At 37.9% G+C, this 15685-nt stretch overlaps 1 protein-coding gene across 1 annotated transcript in view; it reads right to left on the reverse strand.

Annotated features, from left to right (window-relative positions):
• The window catches only part of LOC131156138 (phosphatidylserine decarboxylase proenzyme 2-like), a 118569-nt gene that overhangs the window by 6636 nt on the left and 96248 nt on the right, over positions 1 to 15685 (reverse strand). Inside the window, exons 19-20 of the mRNA XM_058109586.1 lie at positions 5266 to 5352; positions 5129 to 5179 (exon numbers count right to left, since the gene is read on the reverse strand). Coding sequence (XP_057965569.1) covers positions 5129 to 5179; positions 5266 to 5352 — 138 coding nt within the window. The remainder of the gene's footprint in view (positions 1 to 5128; positions 5180 to 5265; positions 5353 to 15685) is intronic.

A 15685-nucleotide genomic window follows, 5' to 3' on the forward strand; every position in this document is an offset into this window, starting at 1 on the left:
ACAAGTGTGTAAGCTTCGTCGCTCTCTTTATGGTCTCAAACAAGCACCAAGGGACTAGTTTAATAAATTTCGCACCACTTTATTAGAATTTTCATTCAAGCAAAGCAAGTATGACACTTCATTGTTTCTTCGGAAATCAAACATGGGTATTGTTGTTCTTTTGGTTTATGTTGATGATATTGTGATTACTGGTTTCAATTCTGCTTTACTTGCTTAGCTCAAGACTCATCTCTCAAAGTCCTTCCATATGAAAGATCTTGGGTCTCTCACATATTTTCTTGGTCTTGAGGTGAATTGTAGCCCCTCTAGTATTTCACTCAATCAACATAAGTATGCTAGTGACTTGGTAGCTACAACTGGCCTTCAGGAGGGTACTTCTGTTGATACTCCCATGGAATTAAATGTCAAGCTCACAAAGAGGAGGGTGACTTACTTGCTGATCCCAGTTTACACCAGAAGTTGGTAGGTAGTCTTGTCTATCTCACCATTACTAGACTAGACATCTCTTTTGATGTAGAGCAAGTTAGCCAGTTTCTTCAAACCCCTCGTCATCTTCATTTGGCTGTTGTCCGTAGGATCATACGCTATGTTCAGGGCACTTCTGCCCGTGGTTTATTCTTCCCTACAGGCAATTCTACTCACCTTGCTGTTTATAGCGATGCTGATTGGACTGGTTGTGCGGATACACGTTGCCACATCACTGGTTGTTGTGTGTTCTTAGGTGATGCATTGATCTCTTGGAAGAGTAAGAAGCGAGACAGTGTTTCTAAGTCATTGACGCAATCTAAATACCGGGCGATGTCTCTTGCCTGTTATGAAATTATTTGGCTTTGAGGTTTGCTTGCTGAGCTAGATTTTTCTGAGACTGATCCTATACCTCTACATGCCGATAATATGAGTGCCATCCAGTCACGACCAATCCTGTCTATCATGAGCGCACGAAGCATATTGAAGTCGATTGTCACTCTATCCGTGAAGCTTTTGAAGCTCGTGTAATCACTCTTCCATATATTTACACTGAATTACAAATTACTGATATCTTCACCAAGGCTCTCACTCGCCATTGACATTGCTTCCTAAGCAGCAAACTAATGCTTGTTGATCAACCTGCATCAATTTAAGATTTATTTCCTTATTTCAGCCCACAATTATTTCCTCATTTCTCCATTCATTATTTTTTATAGTTAGCATATATTTAGTTTACATGTATAGGGCTTGACAGATTATAGTTTACATGTATAGGGCTGAAAATCATGCTAGAACTTATTTACTTACCATGTATAGCACTCTTGTGAAGTCTATATATAATATACAAAACTCAAAGCCAAACCATTCGGCCATTCACTCAATACTTTGACATTAGTATCCCTATCGTCTTCCTATTAATTCGTAATATACGTTAAAAGTGCAGTCTCTAGGAGAACTTAAAAAGTGGGGCTCTCCTTTAGCTCTGTAAAGGTTATTTATGTCTTTTAGTATTATTATTATTATTATTAATTTTGTACGTATGTTAATAAGTGAGAGCTAGTGAGGGTATTATTGTCATTAGAATGTATTTGATTTGCATTACAAATAGAGGGATAGACCTATCTTCAAGTTAGGTCATTCATTTAATCAAAAACTCAACATGGTGTTAGAGCATGATCCAACCTAAACCCTTTCTCAGATCCACCTCCACCCTTCATTATTTCACAAAACCAACTATATAGCAAAAAAAGAACCCTCCGAAGTCTACCCCCATATAACCCCACCACCAGAAACAGCCGCACCTGCCCCCACGCACCGGCCAATTGCCAGCAGTGCCAACCCCACAGTCCGATGCATGAGAGAGTTTTCGGTCACCTTTTCCTTTGCTTTTTTCATTTTTCCTCTGCCATGTTCTGATTCCCTCTCTAGACAATATTATCAAGTTGTTGGACATGTTTTTTGTCCAAAGATCCAACCTTTTTCGACCATGCACTCGTGGTAATCCGTTAGTTTTTGTTTGGTGCTTGTAAAGGCTTCTTTGTGAGTTTCTTGAAGCAGTGACAATGTTTGCAAGTTAAGATTGTCATGCAGTGGCAGTGTTATCAAAGTACCTTTCTGATGTTTCAATATTCAAAAAATCAAAGCTTTGATGAATTTATCAAACCAACCAATAAGTTATTTTATGCTAAGTTTAGATATGCTTCAAAATCAAGATTCCAGCAATCCCCAAAGTTTAGCAAGATATAAAGATCATACGCGCATATAATATCTTTTACAGAAATTTAAAGAAAGTAGGGAGAAGAGTTGAGAACTGGATTTTTTACAAGGTTCGGCCTGCAGCCTAAGTCCTTGCCCCAAGCAACCGCTGTGAGGATTTTCCTTTCCAACTTTCTTACCAAGCAAAGTTTCAACCTCTCCTTATCAGGTGGAGACCCCTCTCTAACAAGAATTCCCCATCTTGTTAGCCAACGATTCAACAACCCTATATCGTCAAAAAAAATAACAAGAGAAAACAAGAAACAATCTTGTGTACAAGAAGAACTCTTAACAAGAGCAAATTAGTACAATTGAATATCAATATACTTCAATCAAAATCAATATAGAAATATGAAGCTCAAGTAATTATCACCGGGATTCTTTCTTTGATTGAATAACTTGGTAAAAGAGCAAAGAACCGTGAGCTTTTCTGAGCAAAAAACACAGCTGGTCTTTCAGCGAAAGTATTAGCAAGATAGCTTTGAAGAGTAGAAAGAATTTAGCTTGATTGCTGCTGCTTGTAGGTATGATTAATCTTTAAGTTTAACATGTATTTATAGATAGAAAAAGTTAATTTTCGTATTCCCCAAGTTTCTTGCAGTGTTCTCCAAGCTTTCACAAAGTTTGGGGACCAAGTAATCAAATTTGGAAACTTTCCCTCACTATTCTAAATTTTAAAATCACAAAAGTCAGTCGACTAAAATATCGGGGTCAGTCGCCTGTGTTTTTAAGTATAGCGTATTTTCAAACACAGAATGGGGCCAGTCACTTGATTTTGTTCTGTCTGTTTAATTTTCATCAGCATAAAATGTCAGTTGCCTAATGATGAAGCATCAGTCGCCTGATCATGCAAAACATATGCTTTTAAAATCTTTGTTTCCAAAACTCTTTTTAACTTTTATACTTGTTATATTGAATTAAGACTTTTGAAATTATTTTTCAAGGTTTTCATACATAGGTCTCTAAGTCAATATTAATTCCTAAGAGCTTCATACATCAATATTGAATTGTTTGAAGTACTTACATGAGACTTCTTTAGGACAATGACTTTCTAGTCACTAGGTCTTCATGTATTTGCTTTGCTCTCAATGTCTTCATGTATTTGCTTTGACTTCCTTCATAACTCATTGACTTAGGCACATACTTCATCAAGTTCTTTTAGCTTTAAGTACAAGCTTTCAATAGAATTTTCAAGCACTTGATCTTGTATTCACACACTTGAGTCCTAAAACGTCACTTAACCAAAAATGTCAAGTTCCTTTGATTTGTTATCATCAAAATAAGATTTGTAACCCTTGTTAGGCCAACACATATAAAATGATTCTCCAAGTTAAAAATATGCAGCCCAATTGGTCCACACAATTTTGTAGTTTCTCCTAGGCATACAACTGGCTTGCATATGAGGATTGATCCATTCTACTAGCTGCAAAAGCCTCACTCATTTACAACCCAACTGCATTTATAATAATGTAGTAATGATAGTGGAAACGTGCAAATCCTGATTGAAAATTGATTAACAATTCATCTATGTTGACCAGCTCAATTAATTATACTTAGACTACATTTGCATGTTAATATTTGTTTTCTTCTCACTAAAAAGCATCAAGCTTCCGACTACCTACTCAATTAAATATTTCTCAAGATATAAAAGTATGAAGGAGGTTCAACAAAACATTTATTTGCCCGGTGGCCAAGGTGAAGCCCCAAGAATCTTTCATATTGGCCTCAACCACTTAGACAACCGGCTCATGGCCTCCAACATCAACTAGCAAAACTATCTTCTTATCTTCCCTCATGGAACACTTCTTTGACTACCGCATGAGTTGCGGAACCTGATAACGCAAGATGAGGGAATGGTGATTTATGTAATTTCCCTTGTTTAGAGTGTCTATTTTAGATCTATGTTTTTTCTGATTTATTGTTTTAAGTTTATAATTATCTCAGGGTTGGTTTAACACAAGGCCTTGCAATTGAACAACCGGTCTTGCTCGAGTAATTATTGAATTCCCAATTACTTGGGTGTCTCCCATTCCACACCTCACCCTTCATTTTTTCCTTCTTTTTTGATTTTTTCTTGATGCCAATGAGAATCCTGTTGGAATTTATCAATGAAATTGCACTCACCATGCAATACATCCACCAGTGGAAACAATATGAAGAATAAAAACTATACCTTCCTCCTTCTACTAAATGATTCTAATTCAACATGATCTGACTAGAAGATGCTTAATTCAACAGGCCCAAACAAGGAATCATCCATATCAGTTTGAAACACCTGCGATCTTGCCTAGAGATCTTCCATTTTTTGATTCTGCTTTCTATTTTCTTGTTTTCAGTGTGTCTAGTGAAGGATGATATTTCCTCGAATATTTCAATCTGCAGATATGCATTGCTTCTAAATTTCCCAAATCCCAATGCCATGCAAGGGGAATAAAAAACAGAAAATGTCATAGCACTCAGAGAATGGCATGAAAATACCACAGGCATTAAAAAAAAGAAAAAATGCATTTACATGCAGCAGACATATTATTGACTCCTCTAACACTGGTTGCTCGCACCATCCAGGCTTGTCCACAACAGTGGTTATAGGACATAGGTACAACCAGACAACAAAATAATGAAAACCATAGAAATGCTCAACGATCTATCAACGAGTGAAAAAGCATGAAGCCTTGAATCCCTGTATCAAGAGCATGCACACAGACAATACATAACACGTTGCAGAATTAGATTTGATGGTTTTTGGGTAAATACTACTTCAAATGCCCATTCGGATAAACACTTAAATGAAAAATTAAACCTAAGAAATATGGTATAGCTCTATTTCAAGAAACAACAGTAGTAAAACAAAAAGAAAGAAAATTAATTATAGCTTCTCTAATTATATGCTTGCTTTGATACTGACCTTTTCAAATACACAAATGACAGTACTTCCACCAAATGAAAAATATCCAAACTGTAAATCAAGTTAATGAAAAGTTAAAAATAGTATAAAAATGACATGAAAACAATAATTAAAGGCATAAAATTTATTTTGTGAACCTCATCTCCTTTGAGGACAAAATCACCCTTCTTTTTCAAAAAGGTGATACTGCCAACCATAGTTGCTCCAATTGCAACAAATGCCACCTGCAGCAAAATGCATCAAGGTTTCCAACATTTTCTTTGATTTGAAATGAAAGCCTGTCAATGTACCATTCAATATATTGAATAGCTAAAATATTTCAACAATTAAACATTTAAGTAACATAGAGCAGATTGCCAGTGTCGCATGTGAATGTTGGCAATCAACAGATTTATGAACACTGGCAATTGTCCCACTTCCCCACAATTCTTTTTGTCACATATGACCATGCATGGCAGTCAGCACCAGAAATAAGCTCCAATTTAAAATTGATAATAGATGCTCTGTGATAGGATACAACAGAATATAGGCTTTGCAGATGCATGATTTATACAAAAATGGCATGCTATGGTGCATTTCAACTTTCACTACAACATGAAGCATATCAACCACCTGGTTTAACCATGGTAATGGAATGATGCTTGGATTGGTACCAAAGATGCAGTCTTGAATTGTTGTCAGGATATCAAGAACACAGCTTCCATTTGAATTACTAGTTCCAAAACAACTTGTTCAGCCTATTTCTACTAACAGCTACGCATTCCAAGGAAAATGCATTGAACTATTATATCAACCAAGCTGCAGTGTGAAACTAGAAATTATGTTGAAGAGTATTATTCATACAACAGTTTAAAAACCTTTCTTGGCAAAGTTTACTATCACAATACTTGTGAATTTAGTATAAGACTAGGGGGCAAGAAATCTATCTTGAAATTTTGGAATGCTCATTTAAACTGATATACATTAGATTCCAGTACTATTGGCTGAATTAGAATAACTTATTTCACCTGTTTAAATGTGCTATATCAATGATATGTCACTATTATGCAAGTCTTGATCAATCTGCCCAATCAGGAAATATAGAATTCTATTGCAGGAGGTATAATGACAATGAAGCATAAGACTTTGACCAGAAGCATACGGGAAAAGAACGAATAAAGATTCTTTGAATTGAGGCAATACCCAGAAAATGAAAAGTTGATAAGATGCAACAATTTGGAAGAAATAAAACAAAGAACTGTGAAAATGAAATTTATTTTACACGTGAGTTGATGAAATATATGCCTACATAACAAGAATAAATTAAGGGTTGATTAAGATTTCCTACAGTGCATGTGCTTTGATCACCCCATGTTATATTTTTCTAAGTTCACTGCTAGATGAACACGATGAATTATATCTTTCCAAAAAGAGTTCTTCTGCATCTGCAGATTTAAAAATGATGGATTGCATGGATCTTCCATGCAATGAGGGCCAAAGATGTCAATAATACCTTTTTGATTGGAAATTAAGCTTCGTTTGCATTTGAGGTTACCGTGTGTTATGTTACTTGTTGCCATACATTAGTAAGGGCACAATTATTGTCATTTTTGGTGAATAAGACATTAGAAATAGTGGAAGACCTAACATTTTGCGCACATTCTCCTGTTACCACTTTCTCTAGTTTGGTCTTGTTAAAGCTTGATATACATTCTTGGCCCACAACCTAATAGCTTAAGCTTTTAGGTGAAGTGCTTGTCTAATATGTTATTAGAGTTGGTTACCAAAAGGTCATGGGTTCCAGTCGTGTTGCCCGCATTTATTTTTTGGTACTTAAAAAATTATTGTATTCCCTATAATGGGAGATATTATGGTGTGTTTATCTCTCCACGTGCTGTCAGGTTGCACGTGCGGGAAAGTGTTAAAGCTTGATATACATTGTTGGCCCACAACCTAATAACTTAAGCTTTTAGGTGACGTGGTTGTCTAACAAGTCTCTATCACCTTTTAGCCTTCTACTTCCTGTACTGCTCAGCAACACCACTTCACATTTCTTTATCATCTCAGTCATCCCTCCTTAGGCAATTTAAAGAAGTTGGTTCCTGGTTTGAGTCCTATGTCTACTTTAGACCATGACTCATGTGAGTTGGGAAAGCATCATAGTTTTCCTTTTGCTTTCCAAATCAATATACGGGCAGTCATGTGATAACCATACCCTTTAGGCCACGGTAAATTTAAACTACTTTGATAAATTAGTATGACTTGCTTTGTTTTTCAATAAATAAGTTCATACTAGCCATAATATTCATTTATTTGAGTTGTGTTAACTGATATTGGAAATTTCTTTTCACTTATTAGTGGTAGGAGGGGCTTAGATGAATGAAAATTATGAGGACCAAGCTAAAATATAAATAACATAAGAGTTGGGGCAGAGAGAGAAAAAAAAAACATGAAACCAGGTGCGACACCTGACAGCACTACAAACCAGCAGCCGCCACCTGGCAGTTCTGAAAAACCAGCAGCAGACACCTAGTGCACAGCTGTCAGCACTGCAGGACCCCTGTTGCCACCAGCTGCTGTGGTCCTGCCAAGTGTCCAGCTACCGTATTGACTTTTTTAGCCTGCAGAACAGCCTAAACATAGAAAAGAATACCCCAAAACTCTTGCTGAAAACCCTAGTACTAGAGAGAGAGAGAGAGAGAGAGGGGGGGGGGGGAGAGAGAGAAAGGGAAAGATAACCGCAGAAAATCAAGGAAATTCAGAGAAAATCAAGAGAAAATACAGGAAATTCAGAGGGGAACTTAGACTAAGTTGAAGAAGCTGAAAATAAAGGTAGGTATTTGTAATTTTCATTTATTTACCTAAGGATTTTGGGTATTTAAAGGAAACAAGGGTAGAAACTTGTATAAAAGTTGAATCCTAATAAGAAAGGTTTAAGTTTATTATCTCTAATTACTTGATATGGCTACATAATACATATACGCTTCTTTGGTTATCATAGTTGCATATCTTGTTTAGTTGGGAAATTTTCATTTGATAGATATTCCTCTTGTAAGGATGATGGTTTTACTTGCTATGGCAGAGCATGTGTATGCATATGTTGTATTGTTATTGTGTGAAATAGATGGCACCATGTGTCGTCATGGCTGTGAAATTCTGGAATTTGAGCAAGTAGGGATTGTGCCTCCCTTGGGTGAAAGGCCCTATACCTCTGGAGGGTATTTCCGTGTTAAGCGGTGGTTGGCCAAGCTGGAATTTGGCACTTGTTTGAGATAAAATGTGTACTTGTTGGGACAGCACTGTTATGTTGGAAATAAAGGCCTGCTATTTGAAAGTTTTGCATTGGCCACCGTAGATGAACAGATTGCTTTGAATAAAAATTGTGTTCATGCCCCTTATGAGCATACATGTAAAAAATCATGTGTTATCCTTATTTGAATAAAGTTAAGATTGTCCACTGAGCTTGTGGTTGCTCACCCTATTCCTTAATGATTTCAGATTCAAACTGAAAAAGAACTCCACTTGTTAGGTTCTCCAAGATACTACCATTTTAACATGTATTACAGGTTGGCAGGAAGGCAATAAGGATACTAAGCATGTGTTCAGTTTTGGGCCATTATGTATGTAGATTATGGAGTGAGAAAAATGTATGAAAAGTATAGCCCAATGTAAAGAGCTTGTTACTAAATGAAAAAGGCATTTTTAGTTGCTTATGGAATATATATACATGAGTGTGTTTTGTGTTTTCAACAAATGTTCACTCTTAATTGACTTTTAACTTGGTTCCAAATGATGATTTGTAAAACAAATTCTTGCATAGGCCTAGTGACCGCATTGGATTTTAGGCGGAGTCACGGCTGGTCACGTACCAAAAAAACTCGGAACGTGACAAGTCAGTCCTTCTGTGTTAGTCCATTATAACATTTGGGGTCTTAACTATGTCCTAGAAAAGTTTGATATTCATTATTTTGTTACCTTTGTAGGGATGACGTTACTAATGACGGGCAGTAGACTGAACGACAGCCACGGTTGGTGAATGACTGCCAGCAGTGTGAACGACGACCATGGTTGGTGAATGACGGCCACCTACCTACCATGAGATCTTGCCACAAGCAAGAGGTTATAAATTGAGACCCCCCACCGAAGCTAAACTACACATCTCAACTGCAAGTTGTGTCCTCTTCTGTTTTCCCATATTTTATTCTCTGTGTACATGTTAAATAGGGACCCGAGTATGTAAAGAATACACAATTGAATATACAATTGATTCATTCTCATTCTCTACATGGGATCAGAGCTCAGATTACTCTAAAACCCTAAGCAATCCATGGCTGCCCAAAAAGGAGACAGCCATGAGTCCAACCAGTAAGCAACCCAGGAAGGCGAGTCGGAATGGCGGTCCGAGAACTCCTTGACAACGTCATGCTTGATAAACTCTATGAAACCAGCCATTGGCAAAACGTACCTATTTCTCCCAACGGCAATGGACGTGTGGGATGTGGTGAGACATACTCCGATGCTGAAAATGCTTCCCAGATTTTTGAGTTGAAGACGCGGCCATGGCAGACGAAAGGAGATCGGGAAGTCAAGGAATACTACACCAAGATGCTCGGACTTTGGCAAGAACTCGATCTCAACTGCGAAAAGGAATGGGAATGCACGGGTGACAGTGTACGTTTAAAGAAGAAAATGGAGAACGAGAGAGTATTCGAGTTTCTGGTAGGGCTGAATTGAGAGCTTGACAACATGAGGAATAGGATTCTAGGTCGCTGGCCACTGCCCTCCATCCGAGAAGTCTTCTCTGTGGTTCGGCAAGAGGAAAGTAGGAGGAACGTGATGTTGAAGGAGCAAAACAAGTCTGGGACTGAGGCAAGGGCTCTTATAACTTGTGGGCCTCATACTAGATCCAACCCAAAATAGTATATAAGGCCCTATTGTGAGCATTGCAAAAAAATGGGCCATACTAAAGACACCTGCTGGACCTTAGAAGGCAAGCCCGCAAATTGGAAGCCCAGACAGCCCAATAAAGCCCATGGTCATCAGTCTTCCACCGAAACCTAGGCAAAAAAAAAAAAAATACCCACAGAAGCCCATGGCTCGACAGCTTCTAGTGGGGGATTCAATTCCGACCAACTTGCGAAAATATATGAGCAATTTTCCAATTTCCAAGCCTCGAGTCAATCCACTAATACTATGACAACTGGCTCTTTAGCCCACAAAGGTACTTTTTTGACAACCCTTAGTACCACTCCTCATTTTACCCCTTGGATTATTCACTCTAGTGCATCTGACCATATGACCGATGCTCATCATTTATTCTCAACATACTCACCTTGTGTCGGTAATTTAAAAGTCAAAATTGTAGATGGGACTCTATCCCCTATCGCTAGCAAAGGGAGTATTCATACTTCTAAATCTATTACTCTTGAATTTGTCCTCCATGTTTCTAATTTATCATGCAATTTGCTGTCTCTTAGTCAGTTAACCAAACAATCGAATTACAACAACAACAACAAAACCAAGCCTTAGTCCCACTAAGTGGGGTTGGCTATATGAATCATTTTCCTCCAATTTATGCGATCATGGACCATTTCTTTTAATAGATTCAAGGATATTAAATCCTTCCTCACTATCTCCTCCAAAGTTATTTTTAGGTCCACCCCTACCCCTACCCCTTTTACTGCCCCCCATAGTAACTAACTCACTCTTTCTCACAGGTGCACTATGTGGCCTACGTTGCACATGTCCATACCATCTGAGTTGTCCCTCCCTTACCTTATATTCTATAGAAGCTACACCTAACTTACCACGAATATGTTCATTCCTTAATTTATCTTTCAATGTTATACCACTCATCCATCTAAGCATTCTCATCTCGGAAACTTTTACTTTTAGGATATTATGTTTCTTCGTCGCCCAACATTCCGATCCATATAGCATAGCTGGTCTTATAGCTGTCCTATAAAACTTCCCTTTCAATTTTAAGGGTATTCTACGATCACATAGCACACTTGAAGCACTTCTCCATTTTACCCAACCTGCTTTAACTCTATGCATTACATCATCTTCAATTTCTCCCTTAGCTTGCATCCACAAGTGCTATTTATTTCTTCATCATCAAGTTTAACTTTGCCTCCAATACTAAAACAGTCTCATTGCTCGACTAAATTCCTATCCTCTCATTGTGTCTTTCAGGACCTATCATCGGAGAAGACGATTGGCAGTGCTAAGGAATGTGACGGGCTCTACTACTTCGACAAAGCTAATGTGAATAGACCGTGTCCTCCTACTGTTTGAAATTCTACATCTAGTCCTAGGGAAAGTGGCCTTTTTTTATGGCGAAAAAGGATAGGGCATCCTAGTTTTCCGTATTTGCAGCACTTATTTCCTTCAATATGTTCGAATAAATTTGCCTTGGATTTTCAGTGTGAAGTGTGTGAACTTGCCAAACACCTTCATACTACTTTTCCTAGATCTGAGTATAGACCATCCATGCCACTTAGTTCGATTCACAGTGATCTATGGGAACCTTCTCGTACTCCTAATAGGACTCATACAAAATGGTTTATTACTTTTATTGATGATCACACTCGTTTGTGTTGGGTATATTTATTGACTAATAAAACTGAGGTTCGATCAGTCTTCATGAATTTTCACTCTATTATACAAACCCAGTCTCGCACAAAAATCCAAATCCTTCATACTGACAATGGTACCAAGTATTTCACTCACTCCTTGGGCACGTATCTTCAAGAGAATGGTATTATCCATCAAAGCTCTTGCATTGACACCCCTCAACAAAATGGGGTTGTTGAACGGAAAAATCGACATATCCTTGAAGTTGCTCATGCCCTGTTGTTCACCTCTCACATGCCAACAAAATTTTGGGGTGACTCAATTTTGACAGCCACATACCTCATTAACCAAATGCCTACAAGAGTCCTATCCCTTGCAACTCCACTCCAAAAACTCCAAAAGACTTTTCCCAATTCTAGGCTCGGCTCACATCTTTCGCTTCATGTCTTTGGGTCCACTGTATTTGTCCACATTCACGTGCCCAAGCGAAACAAATTGGATCCCAAAGCACTTAAATGTATCTTTCTTGGTTGCTCTCCCACACAGAAGGGTTACAAATGATACAACCCGATCTCCCAGAACTCTATGTTAGCCTAGATGTCACCTTCTTTGAACATACCCCCTACTACTTGCTTCAGGGGGAGTCCTTGAGTAAAGCTCAACCCTCAAACTCAGACTACTTCGATATTGTTGTTTTCGAGACCACTCCATACCCTATATCCGCTCCTTCGCCTAGTACAAAAGGAAACTTGAGCTCAAGGGGAGATGTAGAAATACAAACAAATAGGGAAACACTTGTCTACTTAAGGAGGCCAAAATCGAAGTCCAATGAGAAACTTTCGAAGCACCAAAAGAGTCAGAACCGGTGATAGTTCCAACTCCTCATGAGTCCGACTCCAATCCCGACCAGGCAAAACATGACTTACACATTGCTCTTAGAAAACAACGCCGTTCATGTACTCTCCACCATATCTCAAAATTTGTATCTTACAATGCTCTTTCTGCCAAGTGTCATGCTTTTACTTCTAACCTTGACAGAATCCAGATTCCTAAAAACATTCAAGAAGCCTTGGAGATTCCAAAGTGGAGAGAGGCAGGGATGGAAGAGATTAGGGCACTAAAAAAGAATGGAACTCGGGAAGCGATGACTTTGCCAAGGGGGAAGAAACCAATGGGCTGTAAGTGGGTGTTCACAGCAAAGTACAAGGCTGATGGCACAGTAGAACGATACAAAGCCCGCCTTTTGGCAAAGGGGTTCACTCAAACATACGGTATTGACTACACAGAGATGTTTGCACCAATAGTAAAGCTAAACACAATATGGGTTCTCTTGTCCCTGGCAGCAAACCTAGATTGGCCACTCCATCAGTTTGACATCAAGAATGCTTTTCTGAATGGTGAGCTAGAAGAAGAAGTGTTCATGACGCTACCACCAGGATTTTGCAAAGAGCGAGAAGAAACCAGAGTGTTTAAATTGAAGAAATCCCTGTATGGACTCAAGCAATCACCGAAGGCGTGGTTTGATAGATTTGCAAAGGTGATAAAGACTCAAGGATACCGACAGGGGCAGTTAGATCACACTATGTTCTTCAAACAGTCCAATGAGGGAAGAAGGACCATCCTAATTGTGTATGTCGATGACATCATTCTCACTGGAGATGACATAGGAAAGGTGGAGAGATTGAAGAAGATCTTAGCCACAAAGTTTGAGGTAAAAGATCTGGGTCAAATGCGACATTTCCTGAGAATGGAGATCACCAGATCAAGGAAGGGAATTAGTGTCTCCCAGAGAAAGTATGTACCTGACCTTTTGATCGAGACTGGTTAGCTTGGTTGTAAACCAAACGATACTCCTATCGAGGCAAGAAAAAGAACGGAAGACGTAGGAAAGCTTGTGGATAAAGAGAGATATCAGAGACTAGTAGGTGGATTGATCTACCTCTCTCACACTAGACCTGACATTTCTTTCGTTGTAAGTGTGGTCAGTCAGCACATGCACTCACCAAAGGAGAGTCACCAAGAAGCGGTATATAAGATTCTCAAATATCTGAAAGGCTCTCTAGGGCGAGGACTATTCTTCAAGAAAGGTGACCGTAAGAAGGTAGAGATCTACGCAGATGTGGATTGGGCAAGATCAGCAGAAGACAGAAGGTCTACTACTGGCTACTGTACCTATGTTTGGGGAAATCTAGTAACATGGAGGAGTAAGAAGCAGAGTGTGCTAGCTAGAAGCAATGTCGAGGCTGAATCCAGAGCTGTTGCACAAGGGATGTGTGAAGGGCTATGGTGACAAAAACTTTTGGAAGAACTACACATCACAGTAGAGCTCCCCATCAAACTCTATTGCGACAACAAAGCCACCATTAGTATTTCTCATAATCCTATTCAGCACGACAAGACTAAACATATAGAAGTGGACCAGCATTTTATAAAGGAGAAAATTGAGAAGGGGACAATTTGCATGACCTATATCCCTACAAGAGAACAATTAGAAGATATTTTCACTAAGGGATTACAAAGATCTAGCTTTGAAGAGTTTATTTGCAAGTTGGACATGATCAATATCTATGATCCAACTTGAGGGGGAGTGTGGAATGACGGCTAGCAGTGTGAACAACGGCCACAGTTGATGAATGATAGCCGCGGTTGGTGAATGACAGCCACCTACCATGGTGGGTGAGCCACCACCACCTCCCATGAGATCTTACCACAAGCCAAAGGCTATAAATTGAGACCCCCCACTGAAGCTAAACTACACATCTCAATTGCAAGTTGTGTCCTCTTCTGTTTTTCCATATTTTATTCTCTATGTACATGTTAAATAGGGACCCGAGTATGTAAAGAATACACAATTGAATATACAATTGATTCATTCTCATTCTCTACATATCTTTTGCACTTTTTTTTTTTGGAAATCAAAACTCAGTTCAATTTTTTTATTCACCCAATTCACTACCTACATAGTTACCTCAAGATAAGTTAGCAATCCAATTGTTCTCACACTCGACAACAAAATGGAATTGTTGAACAGAAAAATATAAATATTCTTGAAGTCACTTGTACCCATGGTCTTAAATTTCCACAAAATTGTTGAATTTCTGCTTTCCACCACCCTCGAAATCAAAATGGCAATCAATTACTTTTTTAAGAATTTCCATCAAAATTTCTACAAATCATCTGAAATTTATCCAAATCTTGAAACTAGAGCAAAATTGTCTGAAATTGCAACTATTGAGTGAACTTTATCTTTTAATATGTCTTCTTTTTTTAATTGAAACTAAAGAATATTACAAGAAAGTTATGAATTATAGCTTCCGAACTTTTGAAATTATGTGAAAAGTTAAACTAAGATATTAGCTACGTTAATTAATTTAACCATTTATGCCTAAATTATTTGTATTTGTATAATAAACAATAGTTAAATAATTTATGAATTTCACTTATATCAATTGAGTATGTTTAATTTAATTATTAAACTACAACTATTGCATCTTATACACCACATACAAGTCCTTGACGTATTTTATTTATGATTTTCTAGGTATAAATCGTGCATTATTATCTCTACTAATAGTTTCATAAAAGAATTCCATGCTTTAACAGTAATTTCCATCATCTTTTAAAACTGAAATTGACATCTACATTCAAAATTTTATAAAAATTTCCATGCATATGAAGACTTAATTTTAGTTGAAATTGAAGTTAGGACCTTCTTGTATCCTATTTTATCAGACAGAAGTACCCAAAGTTTTTGGATTGGTGCTGCCTTCTCTACTTGCTCTCTTATGAATAGAATGCCATCATATGTCCTTGGTGGTAAAATATCCTATTCTGTTCTATTCTTTGATGCTTCGTTGTTTTCATTACCTTTCCATATATTTGGTTCTCTCTTTTGTCCAGCAGTTCACTCTGAGTGTTGATAAGTTGGATCCTTGTGCTCTTAAGTGTGTCTTTTTTAGGGTATTCTCATACCCAAAAAGGGTATCCATACTATAGTCCTAC

This window comes from Malania oleifera, chromosome 5 (assembly GCF_029873635.1).
Source record: "Malania oleifera isolate guangnan ecotype guangnan chromosome 5, ASM2987363v1, whole genome shotgun sequence".
NCBI lineage: Eukaryota > Viridiplantae > Streptophyta > Magnoliopsida > Santalales > Ximeniaceae > Malania > Malania oleifera.